At 40.9% G+C, this 12,168-nt stretch overlaps 1 protein-coding gene across 1 annotated transcript in view; it reads right to left on the bottom strand.

Annotated features, from left to right (window-relative positions):
- LOC137149148 (uncharacterized) overlaps window positions 1–12,168 on the bottom strand; it is a 41,216-nt gene that overhangs the window by 5,360 nt on the left and 23,688 nt on the right. The window contains exons 10-11 of the mRNA XM_067542522.1: window positions 8,496–8,624; window positions 379–493 (exon numbers count right to left, since the gene is read on the bottom strand). Of these exons, the coding sequence (XP_067398623.1) occupies window positions 379–493; window positions 8,496–8,624 (244 nt within the window). The remainder of the gene's footprint in view (window positions 1–378; window positions 494–8,495; window positions 8,625–12,168) is intronic.

The following is a 12,168-nucleotide window of genomic DNA, read 5'->3' as shown; positions in this document are numbered from 1 at the left end:
TACATTGGTCTTTGCTGCTATAAAATTAATTCCCTGAAATTAATGGGAAAATACATCAAGGTCACAACTAGTGGAATCAGAGCATCATTACAATTAAAAACGGATAATCTACATAAGCAATATTAGATAAAATGAATTTTGATCAAAGCAGTTTTTAAAAGCTGAAACAGTTCAATAAACAAGAATTTAAAAAGTAGGGCCTATTTCTCCCATCAGTGGGATCAGTCTACTCTTGTTGACATTAATAGCAAAACTCTCATTGACTTTATTGGGAGCAAAAATAGGCCCAGTGTGTGCATGCGCATCTCCTTTTAGTAATAATGAGAGATGTGTGCACATCACCAGATTAGGCAGCTTGCTATGTGATTGCTCCCTTACCGTGCTTTGCCAGCTCAGCAAGAGAACATGTCACATAATGAAGAGATTCTTCTTGAATTTCAGGAGACAGGATAGCCTGGAAGAGTCCTTCCACACATGGACTTTCAGTGATTCTCTATGATGAGAAAGAGATTATATTTAGCTCTTTTACAGTGCTCTGTAATTTCCAAGGACTTTACAAAAATTAACTAAATCATAGGAATACGGAGGGTAAAGTAGGTCACTGGTAACAATTATCACCCGCTTCCCCATAATAGACAAGATGTGTTATGTTGTTGGGGGAGAGGAGAAGCTTGACACTCATCTTAGATTTTCTGGGAGCATCCTGATTTCTGTCACACCAGCACTGCCTATGGGATGTTCACAGGACCTCAGATCATTTATAGAGCCAACAAAATGTCATGTTAGGAGTCATTGTGTCAGGATTTGTTTTATTGCAGTCATTGTGTGCTGATGTTTTGATGCGGACCCAAAAAGTCAATATGTTGCATCACAATGCAACACAGAAGTTTATTATTTTTCTTATAATTACCTCACATTTTTCACAACTTTTTGGTTTTTAAATGCTCAGATATTTTAGGTATGGTCTTACCAGAGCCAAACAGCACGGGAGGGTTACCTCCCTGGGGTGTGACACAATGGCTCTCCATATGCAGCCAAACCTTGCAATGTCATATCACATTGCGAATTGCTTAAACATATGTTTTGTGCATCTATTTTCTTAAAGCATGGGGAAAATATCTTTTAAAAAACTTAATACATTTATCCAGTCATCCATAACTACCTCCGAGGTGTCATGGCCATCCGGGTTTAGAAGGACTTGGATACACACAGTTCTCTGCAATAGAGAACTGTGTATATCCAAGAAAAAAATTATATTACAAAGTGTCATAGAATAGTAGTGCTATTGTGATGTTTTTTAATATGCTTAGGCCACAAGGACAAGTTCAGACTACTGGAAGAGGGTTGAGAAACCATCATTCCAACCTTCAGGTCCTGGTCAGATCTGGTGGGTCCTACAGGGCGGAGCTCCTGCAGTGTGAATGGGCAGTTCTTTCTCTCAGTTGAGAGAAAGAAAATAGGAGAACAGCTGGAACCTAAAACAATGGTAGCAGGTGAGAGCTGTGATGGTTTGATATTTGTCTGTACATGTCTGTAATAAAGTGTAACTTTCAACTGACATCATAACTACCATTGTGAAAAATGTGATCTACATTTTGAGCATGTTGGTGTAGTTACCTAGATATGTAAAGGACAGATCAAGGACATCTGACTGTAATGCTTGACACCTCCCTGAAGAGCTAACACAAAAGTCATCAAGTGTGATTGTCTTCCAATCCAGGGCCTGACTGGAGCGCTACAGCTCATGAGTTAGTCACATGATAGAGAACACAGAAAACTTATTTAAGGGCAGATCTGCTCCAGCTTCCCTCTCTCTCATGACCACTGCCAGACAACAGAAGGACTGCAGGAGAAGCCTACCCATCTGACACACTGACTGGTCTAGGACTCAAAATTAGGTGAGCATAGACTCAGGGGAGAGAGTGTATGGGATTTGTGTTGTTTTTTTCCCCTAAAGATCTGTAATTCCTGTGTGTTTCATGGATAAAAGTTGCTGTGATTTTTAGAAACTCCTGTGCAAAGCCTGGGTTCCTTGCTTTAACTGCCCTGTGTTTCCTGGGAAGTTAAACTATAAACTGGGGTGTGCCCATGGCAAGGTGGAATTATGGGGGAGCATGAGTCAGTGACTGGGGAAGTTTGAGATGTCTCAACACTGGTTTTAGGGCCTAGGGCAGTTGCACTGTGGAGTCCCAGCTCCCAAGGAATGGTGACAGATAAGGAATTTCCATCTTTGAGTGTATCTTAGCAATCTGGAGCTAGAAACAATGTCCGCCTTCCTCTGCAGCATGGGCATGGGTCACTTGCTGATGGATTCTCTGTCCCTTGGAATGTTTAAACCATTATTTGAAGACTTCAGTAACTCAGTCATAGGTTAGGGGTCTATTATAGGAGTGGGTGGGTGAGGTTCTGTCGCCTGCATTGTCAGACTGGATGATCATAATGGTCCCTTCTGACCTTAAAGTCTATGAGTCTGAACTGTGCCTCAACCCAGTTGGCTTGGAAGCAGATGGGATCTAAAGATTGGTTCCATTACAACAAACTGGTGACCATGCACTAAGATGATTCAGCCAGGTCTGTAACAAGAGTTATCATCTAACTGGGAACTCATAAAAAGGGCAAGCACCCTTTCAGGTAGAAAGACAAGTATTTGGTGATCCTGTGTGTGTGTCACTAATTATAATGGGAGTAAGTATAACTTATTTTTTTCCAGTGCTACTAGACTTACTACAGTGTGTGAATGGGTTGAATTATGTGATGGGTTGAGGTGTTATCTGGGCTAAATATATAGCTGTTTCTGTTAGCAGAGGACAAAGTTGGTGATATTGTTTGAGAAGATGACAATACCTTACATGGAGAAAAAGCTAGTATCTGGGATTATGTGAAGGCTGTCTGAGCTGATAAAGTAATTCACAGTCTGAGTGTGTCCTTAAGGGCATGACTTAGCTGTTGTAATAGAAAAGGAGAAGCATCTTTTAGCTTCTACCAGGTCTGTGGTGTGGGGTTTTAGGAAACTCTCTCTCTTGTTGGAATTGATCTGCAGCTGACTTTCTTTCCCCTAGCATAACTTGAGTTATGGTAATATGTCGGGGTTAGGGGCATGTGATTTTTGCTGTAGTGGAGTGCCAGTGTATCTATATGGCCACTGAGATATAGTGTCTCACCAGAGCTTCCACATGTTGGCTTTACAGTAGAGAGAGCTTTTGTGAGGGAAACTCTAGAATTTTACTGGGTCCATGAGCTCATGAGTGTTTACTCCACAGTGACCAGTGTAGTGTGTTAGCAGTTGGTTTCTATTCCCTCTCATCTCATCATGCAATGGGGTAATTTTGCATTAGCTCTTTTTATTTATGAGCGTAAGCAATAGCATAGAGATAGGTCTTGCAATTGGAGAGTATAAATCTTACCACTTTCAGATCTTCCTGATCCCTTTAGGAAAGGAGTTCCACAAAGTGGGCCAGTTGCCAGGGAAGTTCTCTCCAGATCTCATGAATCCTAAGGGCTATCTACACAAAGTTGCAATGGTCTGACTTAAGATGCAGTTTTAAACAGTTTTTGTTAAATCAGTGCAAAAGGCTGAGTAATTGCTCTTATTTCCATTTAAACCATCTTATTTTGGTTTAGCTTAAAGCAATTGGTTTAAATTGAACTGAAATAAGTCACTCTTAAATTGAAATGAAAGTCTACACAGGGATGTGTGGTGGTTGAAAACAACTTAAGTTAAACTGGTGCAACTTCCAAGTGTAGACAAGGCTTTACTTGTACTATGGATCAATATGGAATCAAAGCCCTCTCTTCCTGAATGCATGGGCATATTTGTATGTGGTACACAGATACCATACTATGCACTTTAGAAATGCATTGGCATATCTTTCAGAATACATCTAATCCTGTTTACTGTCTTACTCTCCATTGTGAGCTGTTATATTCTCTATCTGTAACATTTCTAAATGACTCACTGAGCAGTGCATAGATACAAATAATAATTTGATCTTGAATTCAGCCAAAGGCTAAATATATTTAAAGAAGCTTATGTGTAATGGATCTAAGAACAGATCCTTATAGGGCTTATAGGGTTTTTTAAAAGGATTTGCTATAGAAATAAAAGCTGCTCTTTTTCTCTTTTTAGTTGTCATGGGAATACCAATATTGGAAATGAATTGTAGAAGAAATTTTTTGAATAATTTAGATTTTATAACAGAATATAAGTGTAGTTTAAATGCATTATGCGCATAAACATATTTTAGGATTTAATTAAAATAATGCTTGTGCTTTTTAAAAATATTGATGTGCTTCTGAAGATTGGCTAGCTAAATCCGTTATATACTTGCACTTAAATGTTGCTGTGTCATTTGTTGGCATGTAGCAGCCTCCCCGGAGTAGTAATAGAAGTAATATTTGGTTACAAAAAGGGAAGCTTTCATTTGCTGAAGGGTACAGAGTGTACCTGAGATTCTGTTTCTGAGAGTATGAGGCCAAGTCTACACTATAAACTTACATTGGTACAACTATGTTGCTCAGGGGTGTGAAAAATCCACACCCCTGAACGACACAGTTATATCGACCTAATCCCTGATGTAGACAGCACTATGTCGATGGGAAGGCTTCTGTCAACATAGCCACTATTCTTGTGGAGGTGGATTAACTATGACATTGGGAGAAGCTCTCCCATTGGCGTAGTATCGTCTTTACTGAAGTGCTACAGCAGCACAGCGGCACTACTGCAGCATTTTAAGCATAGACCTGCCCTTAAACAAGCAAGTATTTTTCTTTTATCAGGTGACAATATGTTTTAAAATGTTTTCAAACCAAAACCTGTCACAAACACTTAGCAAGCTCATTGCAAGTGTAGCAGATAAACTGTGGTGTAATGGCTGTCCTTCCATAGTTCTTAATTTGAATCTTTCCTGCTTCATCAAATGTTGCTTAGAGTCTGAACAGGACTCTGCCATCACTGTCTACCCTGGGCCATGACTCTTTGCATTTCCTCTGTTGTTATGTCTCATAAATGTTCCTTCTCTAAGTAATGTTTCATGGAGGGATTATTTCAGGTGGCCCCCTTATATTTTCCTCGAGCTGCCCAATGGTACACCTGTCAGACAGATGTTATGACTTGTTCTTAATATATGCCCCAAATGTTTCCATCTTCTTTTCTGGGTAACTTTGGAGATAGGAATTATTGAACTCTGACGGATCATGGCATTCCATTATAAATCAGTTCTGTTTAATATCTAGTATTTTCCTGAAGTATTTGCATTTTAAGGCATTTAGATGTTTGTCTATATCTTTGGTGAATTTCCAGCTTTCACATCTGTATATTAAGGTAAAAATAACATTTTTTTTTTTGAGGATTCATAGTTTTGTAGTTAAGTTGTAGATTTTCAATGACTAAATCTTGTACAAGCTGGTGAATGCAGCTTCTGTCTTGCCAATCCATGACATTATTTCCTTCTGGATATCTCTGCTGGCTTGTATGATGCTAAAGTATCTGAACTGACTCACATCTTGTATTCTTCTAACATGATGCTTGAATTGGCAACTGCTGGGGTTCTCTACAGATTTTTGCAGAACTGTAAGCAGCTACCTATAGATGATCATAATGGTCCCTTCTGACCTCAAAGTCTATGAGTCTGGACTGTGCCCCAACCCTGTTGGCTTGGAAGCAGATGGGATCCAAAGGTTGGTTTCATTTCAACAGACTGGTGACCATGCACTAAGATGATTCAGCCAGGTCTGTAACAAGAGTTATCACCTAACTGGGAACTCATAAAAAAGGCAAGTACCCTTTCAGGTAGAAAGGCAAATCTTCTGCAGAGTGCAGAAAAAGGCTGTCCAGCGGGAAGCTCTCTACAGCTCAGTCAGGGAGCTGGGTTATATTCCTAGGCAAAGCAAATGTATATTTAGCCTTTGAACATAAATTATTCTATAAATTGTTTCCTGGTTGCCCTTAGGGTGAGGGGGATCAGACTGATGGAAGACTGCTGCTTTTCAAGTTCAGCCACAATATGTTTTTACCCTGTTGGCACAAAGGGGATTTTTCCCTTGTGACAAAGACCCATAAGTGGTTCAGGGCAATTCCTCAGGCTGGACAGTGGAGTCTTGACACACTATCATTAAGGTCAATGGGGTTACATGTGTCTTGGGGCAGAAGAATAACACTTTAGCTTACATGGTGAACTGCAAAGTTTTTATAAAATTAAATGATCCCCTATTCATCATAGAACACATGCTTAGACTTAAAATTATGAACATGTCTATTTTTAAAATGCAAACTTTGAAAATGGGGATCTTTCTTTACTCTTCCTCCAGGGCTTCAGTTCAGAGGAATGTATTTGCCTATCAGAGGTGATAGCGCAACTGCCAAGAACAGCTGTGGCTTTGGTGATGTGTAACTTCAATGCTTGTTGCACACACACTGAACTATTGGACTCTGGTCTGGCTGGGTTCTGGTTCATGATAAGGAAACTGATTTTCATAACGTGAGGTTGGGGAAAATTCCCTTTTTGGCCCTAACTTTTGATCAGTTTTATGCCCTGAACCATGAGGATTGTGAAACCTTACAATTTTTATCTCAGATTCTGTATCTGAAAAGGTTGTTGTTAGACATTCAGATTTCTAAAGTGTTTGAATCGTGCTAAGATATTTATCCCAATGTTCAACAACAGTGGGTTCCACTGGTTTATATCAGTCTTTCTTTCGCTACATTCAAAATTAGCTTCCAATTTTAGCGAGTGCTGTCTTGTGTTATGGAAGACAGGAAAGAGGAATGCAAGACTAATCCAACTTTATTTTATATGGCAGTGTTTGTCTCATACTCTATTTTACAAAGTTAAATGAAAAATGAAAGCAGCGGGAAGGAGAAATTAAGATGCAGAAAAGCAAGGTTTCCAGGTTTGAAATGAGATGAGTAAGTGAGGCAGAAAAATGTATCCAAAGTTCAGAAGATGCAGAGAAGAAGGCTCTTGCACTAGTAGTAATCAGATTATGTGCAGAGACAGACAGGAAGCTAGTGCAACACAAATGTAGGAAGAAGGAAGGATAAGAGAGTAAAGCAGGTGCAGGGAGGTTTTTCAAAACCAAGGAGAAAAAATTGAACTGGATCAAAGGGGAAGCCAGTGGAGTTGTTTGTTGATGTGGATAATGTGATTGTATTTCCTTGTAAAAGTAGGAAGGTGGCCAGAGAGTACTGAATCTCAATAGTAAAGGGGTGAGGAAATGAATGCATGCTGAAGTATTTCATCAGACTGGAGATACATCAGGCAACGCAGATGGTTATAAGTGTCTTGGCAGTTATAAGTAATTCACTACTTTATATACCTCTTCTTTTCATCCAAATCATCAATGCTAGCCTCCTTTTAATCTCAGACTTTTTAATCTCTCCTTGTATGGATGCCAACACCCCAAATCTGCACTTCTAATCTTCAACTCCTCATATCTTCAGCTGTCAAGAAAGAGCCTGGCTAATAAGTATGAAACCATGGAATTTGAAGGGGCCTGTGGGATTTGCTATGTATAAATTTATACTGTATAATTAGAAGACTTATGGGCTACAGGCTTTTCCAATCAGAAGAGAACAAATTATACTTGCCTACTTAAAAGTAATGGATACAGAGTAACTCTAAAATTGTATGCATTGAAGCATCCTTCATCTCATGGGAAGGGATCAGTGCGTTTAGAAGAGTGGCGCAAAAGCTTTGCAAAGCACTGAAGGACCCCAGTAAGGTATCATGATTTCCTAGTCTAACTTTGTTTCTGAATTTCCACAGTCATCAGCCTATGAGACCTGCAAAGTCTTGGCTTTGTGTGGGCTTTTTGACCAGGAAGGAGGACTTAGGAAAGTTTCTGGAAGGAAAAAACAGGACTGAGAAGGGGTTGAGAGGTATGAAGCTCTTACTTTTTTTTTTTAAACTGGGGCTTGTGTACTTTTTTGGTCAGGCAGAAGGGCAGTGCATGAATGGAGGGCTGGAGTTATGTTATCCAAATGCCGGGTGGGATCAGATAAATGTTGGACCCCACAAATATTTAGCCACAGACGTCTATTGTAAATCCGCTGGACTGGGATTTGGAAGATGAGGATTCAATTCTCACTCAGCCTCAGACCTTCTCGGTGACTTTGGCAAGTCACTTAATCTCTCTGAGCCTGAAATCTCCCTGCTACACATATCCCTAGCTGAAAAATATATCTATTAAACCTGTGAGCCTCTAGAACTGGCTTGTATGACAAGTTAAACATTTCTTATTTTCCACAATATTTAATCCTGTGTAACAAAGGAAACCGAGATAAAAGACACAACTGTTAGTGTGGCGCATCGGCTCCTGCCCGTTGTATACACAGGGTGTTTTGCCATTGACTTCAATGGGAGTTGGAGCAGGCCCAGCATGTAAAACTTTTGCATATGATTTTAAAAACCATTCTTTTGTGGGAGTAACTCTTACCTGATGTAGGTGGAAATACAGCCTTCCAGTGTGTAATCCTGTGAAGAAAAACTGGTACTCACCTCTATGTTTTTGGAAAGGCTCAGGTTTTTGATTACACAAGCAGCGTGGCCAACAATCCCTGGGTCTGTTTTGTGAGTTAACAACAGCATCCCCAAGTTCTGCAGCACCTCGCCACGCACTAGAGTGTCCTGCAAAGAGCAACAAGCCGTTCAATCACTTCTGATCATGACTGTGATAAAGCACTGCGCTGAGACTCAGTGGTATGCCAAGGGTAGGATTACCCCAGCTCTGAAAGCTGAGTGCTGCTTCCAATTGGCTGTGCCGCAGCTGCTGTCTAGTTACATAGTTCTCAAACTGTAGTCCACTGAGCATGCCTGTTTCACAGAAAACAAGCTGGTGTTCTGTGTAGAGGTGGATGGTCCCATGGTGCTGGCTGGTATTCTTCATTTCCAGCTGACAAATCACATCAAACACTTTTGAGATATTACTGTGCCAGCTAAACATTAGCTGTAGACGCCAAAGGGATGGCATGTGATTGTGATTGAGAAGGGCAGTGCTCTGGGGTAATGGTGAATGGGAGAGGCAGGTCTTTAAGCAATCTTTACATTAGATAGAGACTGTCAGGTTGGCTTGTTTAAACAGACTAATTGTTTTAATCAGTTTGTGATCAGGCACTTTTTAAAATCACGTTCCTGAAATTCCTTTTAAAAAGATCCTTTTAAAAATTGTATCCTGGTTGCTCTGCCCACCTATTGATATTTAAAGGCCTTTCAGCAAGTTTATCCCTGACTGACCTTCCAGTCTTCTCTCATTCCTACTGATGCCAATGGGATCGGACCCTAACTCCAAGTTTGGAATTTATGGCCACCAAGTCTCCCTGGTATTAATGTGAACTTGTGGAGCTCAACCGTATGTTGTTTTTCAGTAAGGTGAGCTGTGAACTGGGGGGAAAACTCTCACTTCACTCTAACTTCAGTGTGCTTTGGATTAGACCATTTTGCAAGCAGCACCTAAGACAGTGGTCCCCAAACTTTTTAGGTTGCACCCTCCCCTTTATCCTTGTCATCATTACTGCCCCCTCCAAAGTGAGGCTGCGGCTGGGAGCAGGGCTGTGGCAGCCAGGAGCCAAGTCAGGAACTGCGGCTGGTGGCCAGGGCCAGGAGATGGGACTGGGAGTCAAGGAGGGAGCCAAAGTCGGTGGGCGGGGCTGGAGCAGAGCTCAAGGCAGAGAGGGGTGGGGTGGTGCTCTCTCCCTGTCCCCCATGGGAGCTGGCCTGGGCCTTTCTGTGCTCCCCCCTGAACATTCTCTGTGCCCCCTAGAGGGGCGTGCCCCACAATTTGAGGATCTCTCACCCAAAATCATATTGTAGCTGAAAGGTTAGCAAAGAAAACATTTCTCTGTTCTTTGTCTGTTTGCTTCGGGCATTTGACAGTGCTTTGTATAGAGTCAGTCATGTTCTTCTTTGTTCAGACTGTTAGAAACTGAGGCTTGCTAGCAAGGATGTACTAAATCTTCAAACTCGCATACATGCCGAGATGAAAGATATTACTCTAGAATTTTGGATATGTCAGACTCACTGAAGCAGCATCAAAGTTAGATCAGTTAAAAATCAGTTTAAATTGCATCTTTCTTGATTTGTAGGTTAAGTTGCAAAAGGGGTATTTTGTTTGCACTTGCTATTGCCTAACATTTTCAAATGCATCCATTCCAAACACAGTCACAAGGTGAAATGCTGAAGCAAAACATGAAAGAAGACCATTCCAAAGTACAGCACAGTTGGTAAACTCAGGGAACAAAGAATGGCTTAACAAGCTCAGATGTCTACCTGTTAGGTTTCAGGGTGTGGTATATACAGAATATGCTTGTGTATTTCTCTAGTGATGTCTTTCCCTTCCTTCATAGACACAACTAACCTAATTTTAGCTAGCTAGAATGTGTTCAATTAACTGTAAAGACCATTTTGTATACTGTATGTTTGAGTCTCTTCTTTTAACCTCGGTAACTCCATTGACTCCAGTGGGGCTACTCCCAATTTGCATCAGCACGAGAGGATGCTTGGGCCTTTTAATTGACAGCAGACTAAAAATGAACTCTTACAGTGCATGATGGTTCCACTGCCAATCTCTCTCATATATGTAGGTCATACATTTGATCACTATCCAATCTGATGGCAGGTAACAGAACTCTAAATTCGGATGGGCCCAGCCATATTTTGCAATTATATGTGTGAGACCCAAGTTTCATTCCAAGTTCATTATTGTGATCCCCTGTTCAGTGAGGGAGAATCACAGAGGCAGCATTCTCAGCAGAAGATGGGTGAACAGATTCAGATGAGTATTGGCCACACTTTTTCTCCAGACTCAAACAGTTTGACCTGAAAAAAAATCCTAATCTGCACTGGTCAGGGAAACCATTCTAGCAGCCACTATTTTCATCATTTTAATACCTTGCTTTTGTAAAGCACTCTGAGATCCTCAAGTGAACCGTGCTAGCAAGGTTAAATGTCACTCCCATTTTACAGATGGTGAAACTCAGATGCAGAGAAGCAAAGTTACTTTGTGTCCTAGGGCAAGTAAGTCAGTGGCAGAACTGGGACTAGAACCCATGTGTTCTGAGTCCTGGTCCCTTGCTATAACAAGCCTGGCTTCATCTCTTTCATAGGGCTTTGGGATTGGATTGCTCGTGACAGAACTGAACAGAATTCTCTTTGCAGAGGGGAAGGTAATAGTGTTCTGTTGCATGCTCACCAGAAGTCAATGCAATGGCCAACCCAGTGAATCACAGAGAGGCTTTTTGTTAGGGAATGAAAGCTCCATGAAACATTCCATCTGATCAAATCCACGGTAACCAAAGGCCAGACGAATTTTACCCTATTGTGTACTGGCTAGTATTCGTAATGACTCAAGCATTACTTCATTTATTTGTAAATGTTAGCTTTGTTCTGTGGTTTATTTTCCTATAGCTGTTTCCAGGGAACAGTCCCTCTCTAATTCACTCAGAATTCAGACAAGGCCAGAGAAGGAAACCTTGAAAAGAGCTGAAAAATAGGCTAAAACGAGGTGTGTGTGTGTATGTGTGGGGGAAGAGGAATGTGGGACAATGGAACAGAGCCTTGTCTAGATACTCAGGGTTTAATCTCACAATGCAGCAACATTCAACAGACAGTGACAGTGATGTTTGCTCACTAAAATAAATTTCAAAATGCAAACACGTCTCACCAGAGAATAAACCCTTAAGATGACATTTCACTTCCAAGTTTCCTATCACAGACCCACATATTACCCTTCCCCTCCTGGATGATTTGACTGTTTCATTGCTGATGTAACCCCTTGGAACTTCTGGTCATGTTGAATGCTCCAGCTATGTGCAGACAGGAGGTATCTTTCATGTGACTGTAGTTTGGTTGAAATACTTGACAGACACACATTTTAGAAGCTGTGAAGAAGATTGGCTGTATGCATAGTTTGCAAAGGAGGGGCGGGCTGAAGTGCAAGAGGTGCTTTTTCTTGGCAAGTTAATAGCTTTATTACTGAGGTAAAATTCTAGCATGCTTCCTCACATTGAGTAACACCTTAGTAACCACATTGAGTTCACTTATTTAAATGGTAAACTCTTTGAGGTGGGGACCGACTTTTCATTATGTGCATACAGTGCTCGCACAGTGGGCCCTGGTCCATGCCTGGGACCCCTAGTGCTAATGCAATTCAAAAAAAAAAAAATAAGCATAATGC

This window comes from Emydura macquarii, unplaced genomic scaffold, assembly GCF_026122565.2.
Source record: "Emydura macquarii macquarii isolate MOO-44397 ecotype Brisbane River unplaced genomic scaffold, CSIRO-AGI_Emac_v2 contig_705, whole genome shotgun sequence".
NCBI lineage: Eukaryota > Metazoa > Chordata > Testudines > Chelidae > Emydura > Emydura macquarii.
Note: the sequence above shows the minus strand (reverse complement) of the source record. Positions and strands in the feature narration are given on the sequence as shown.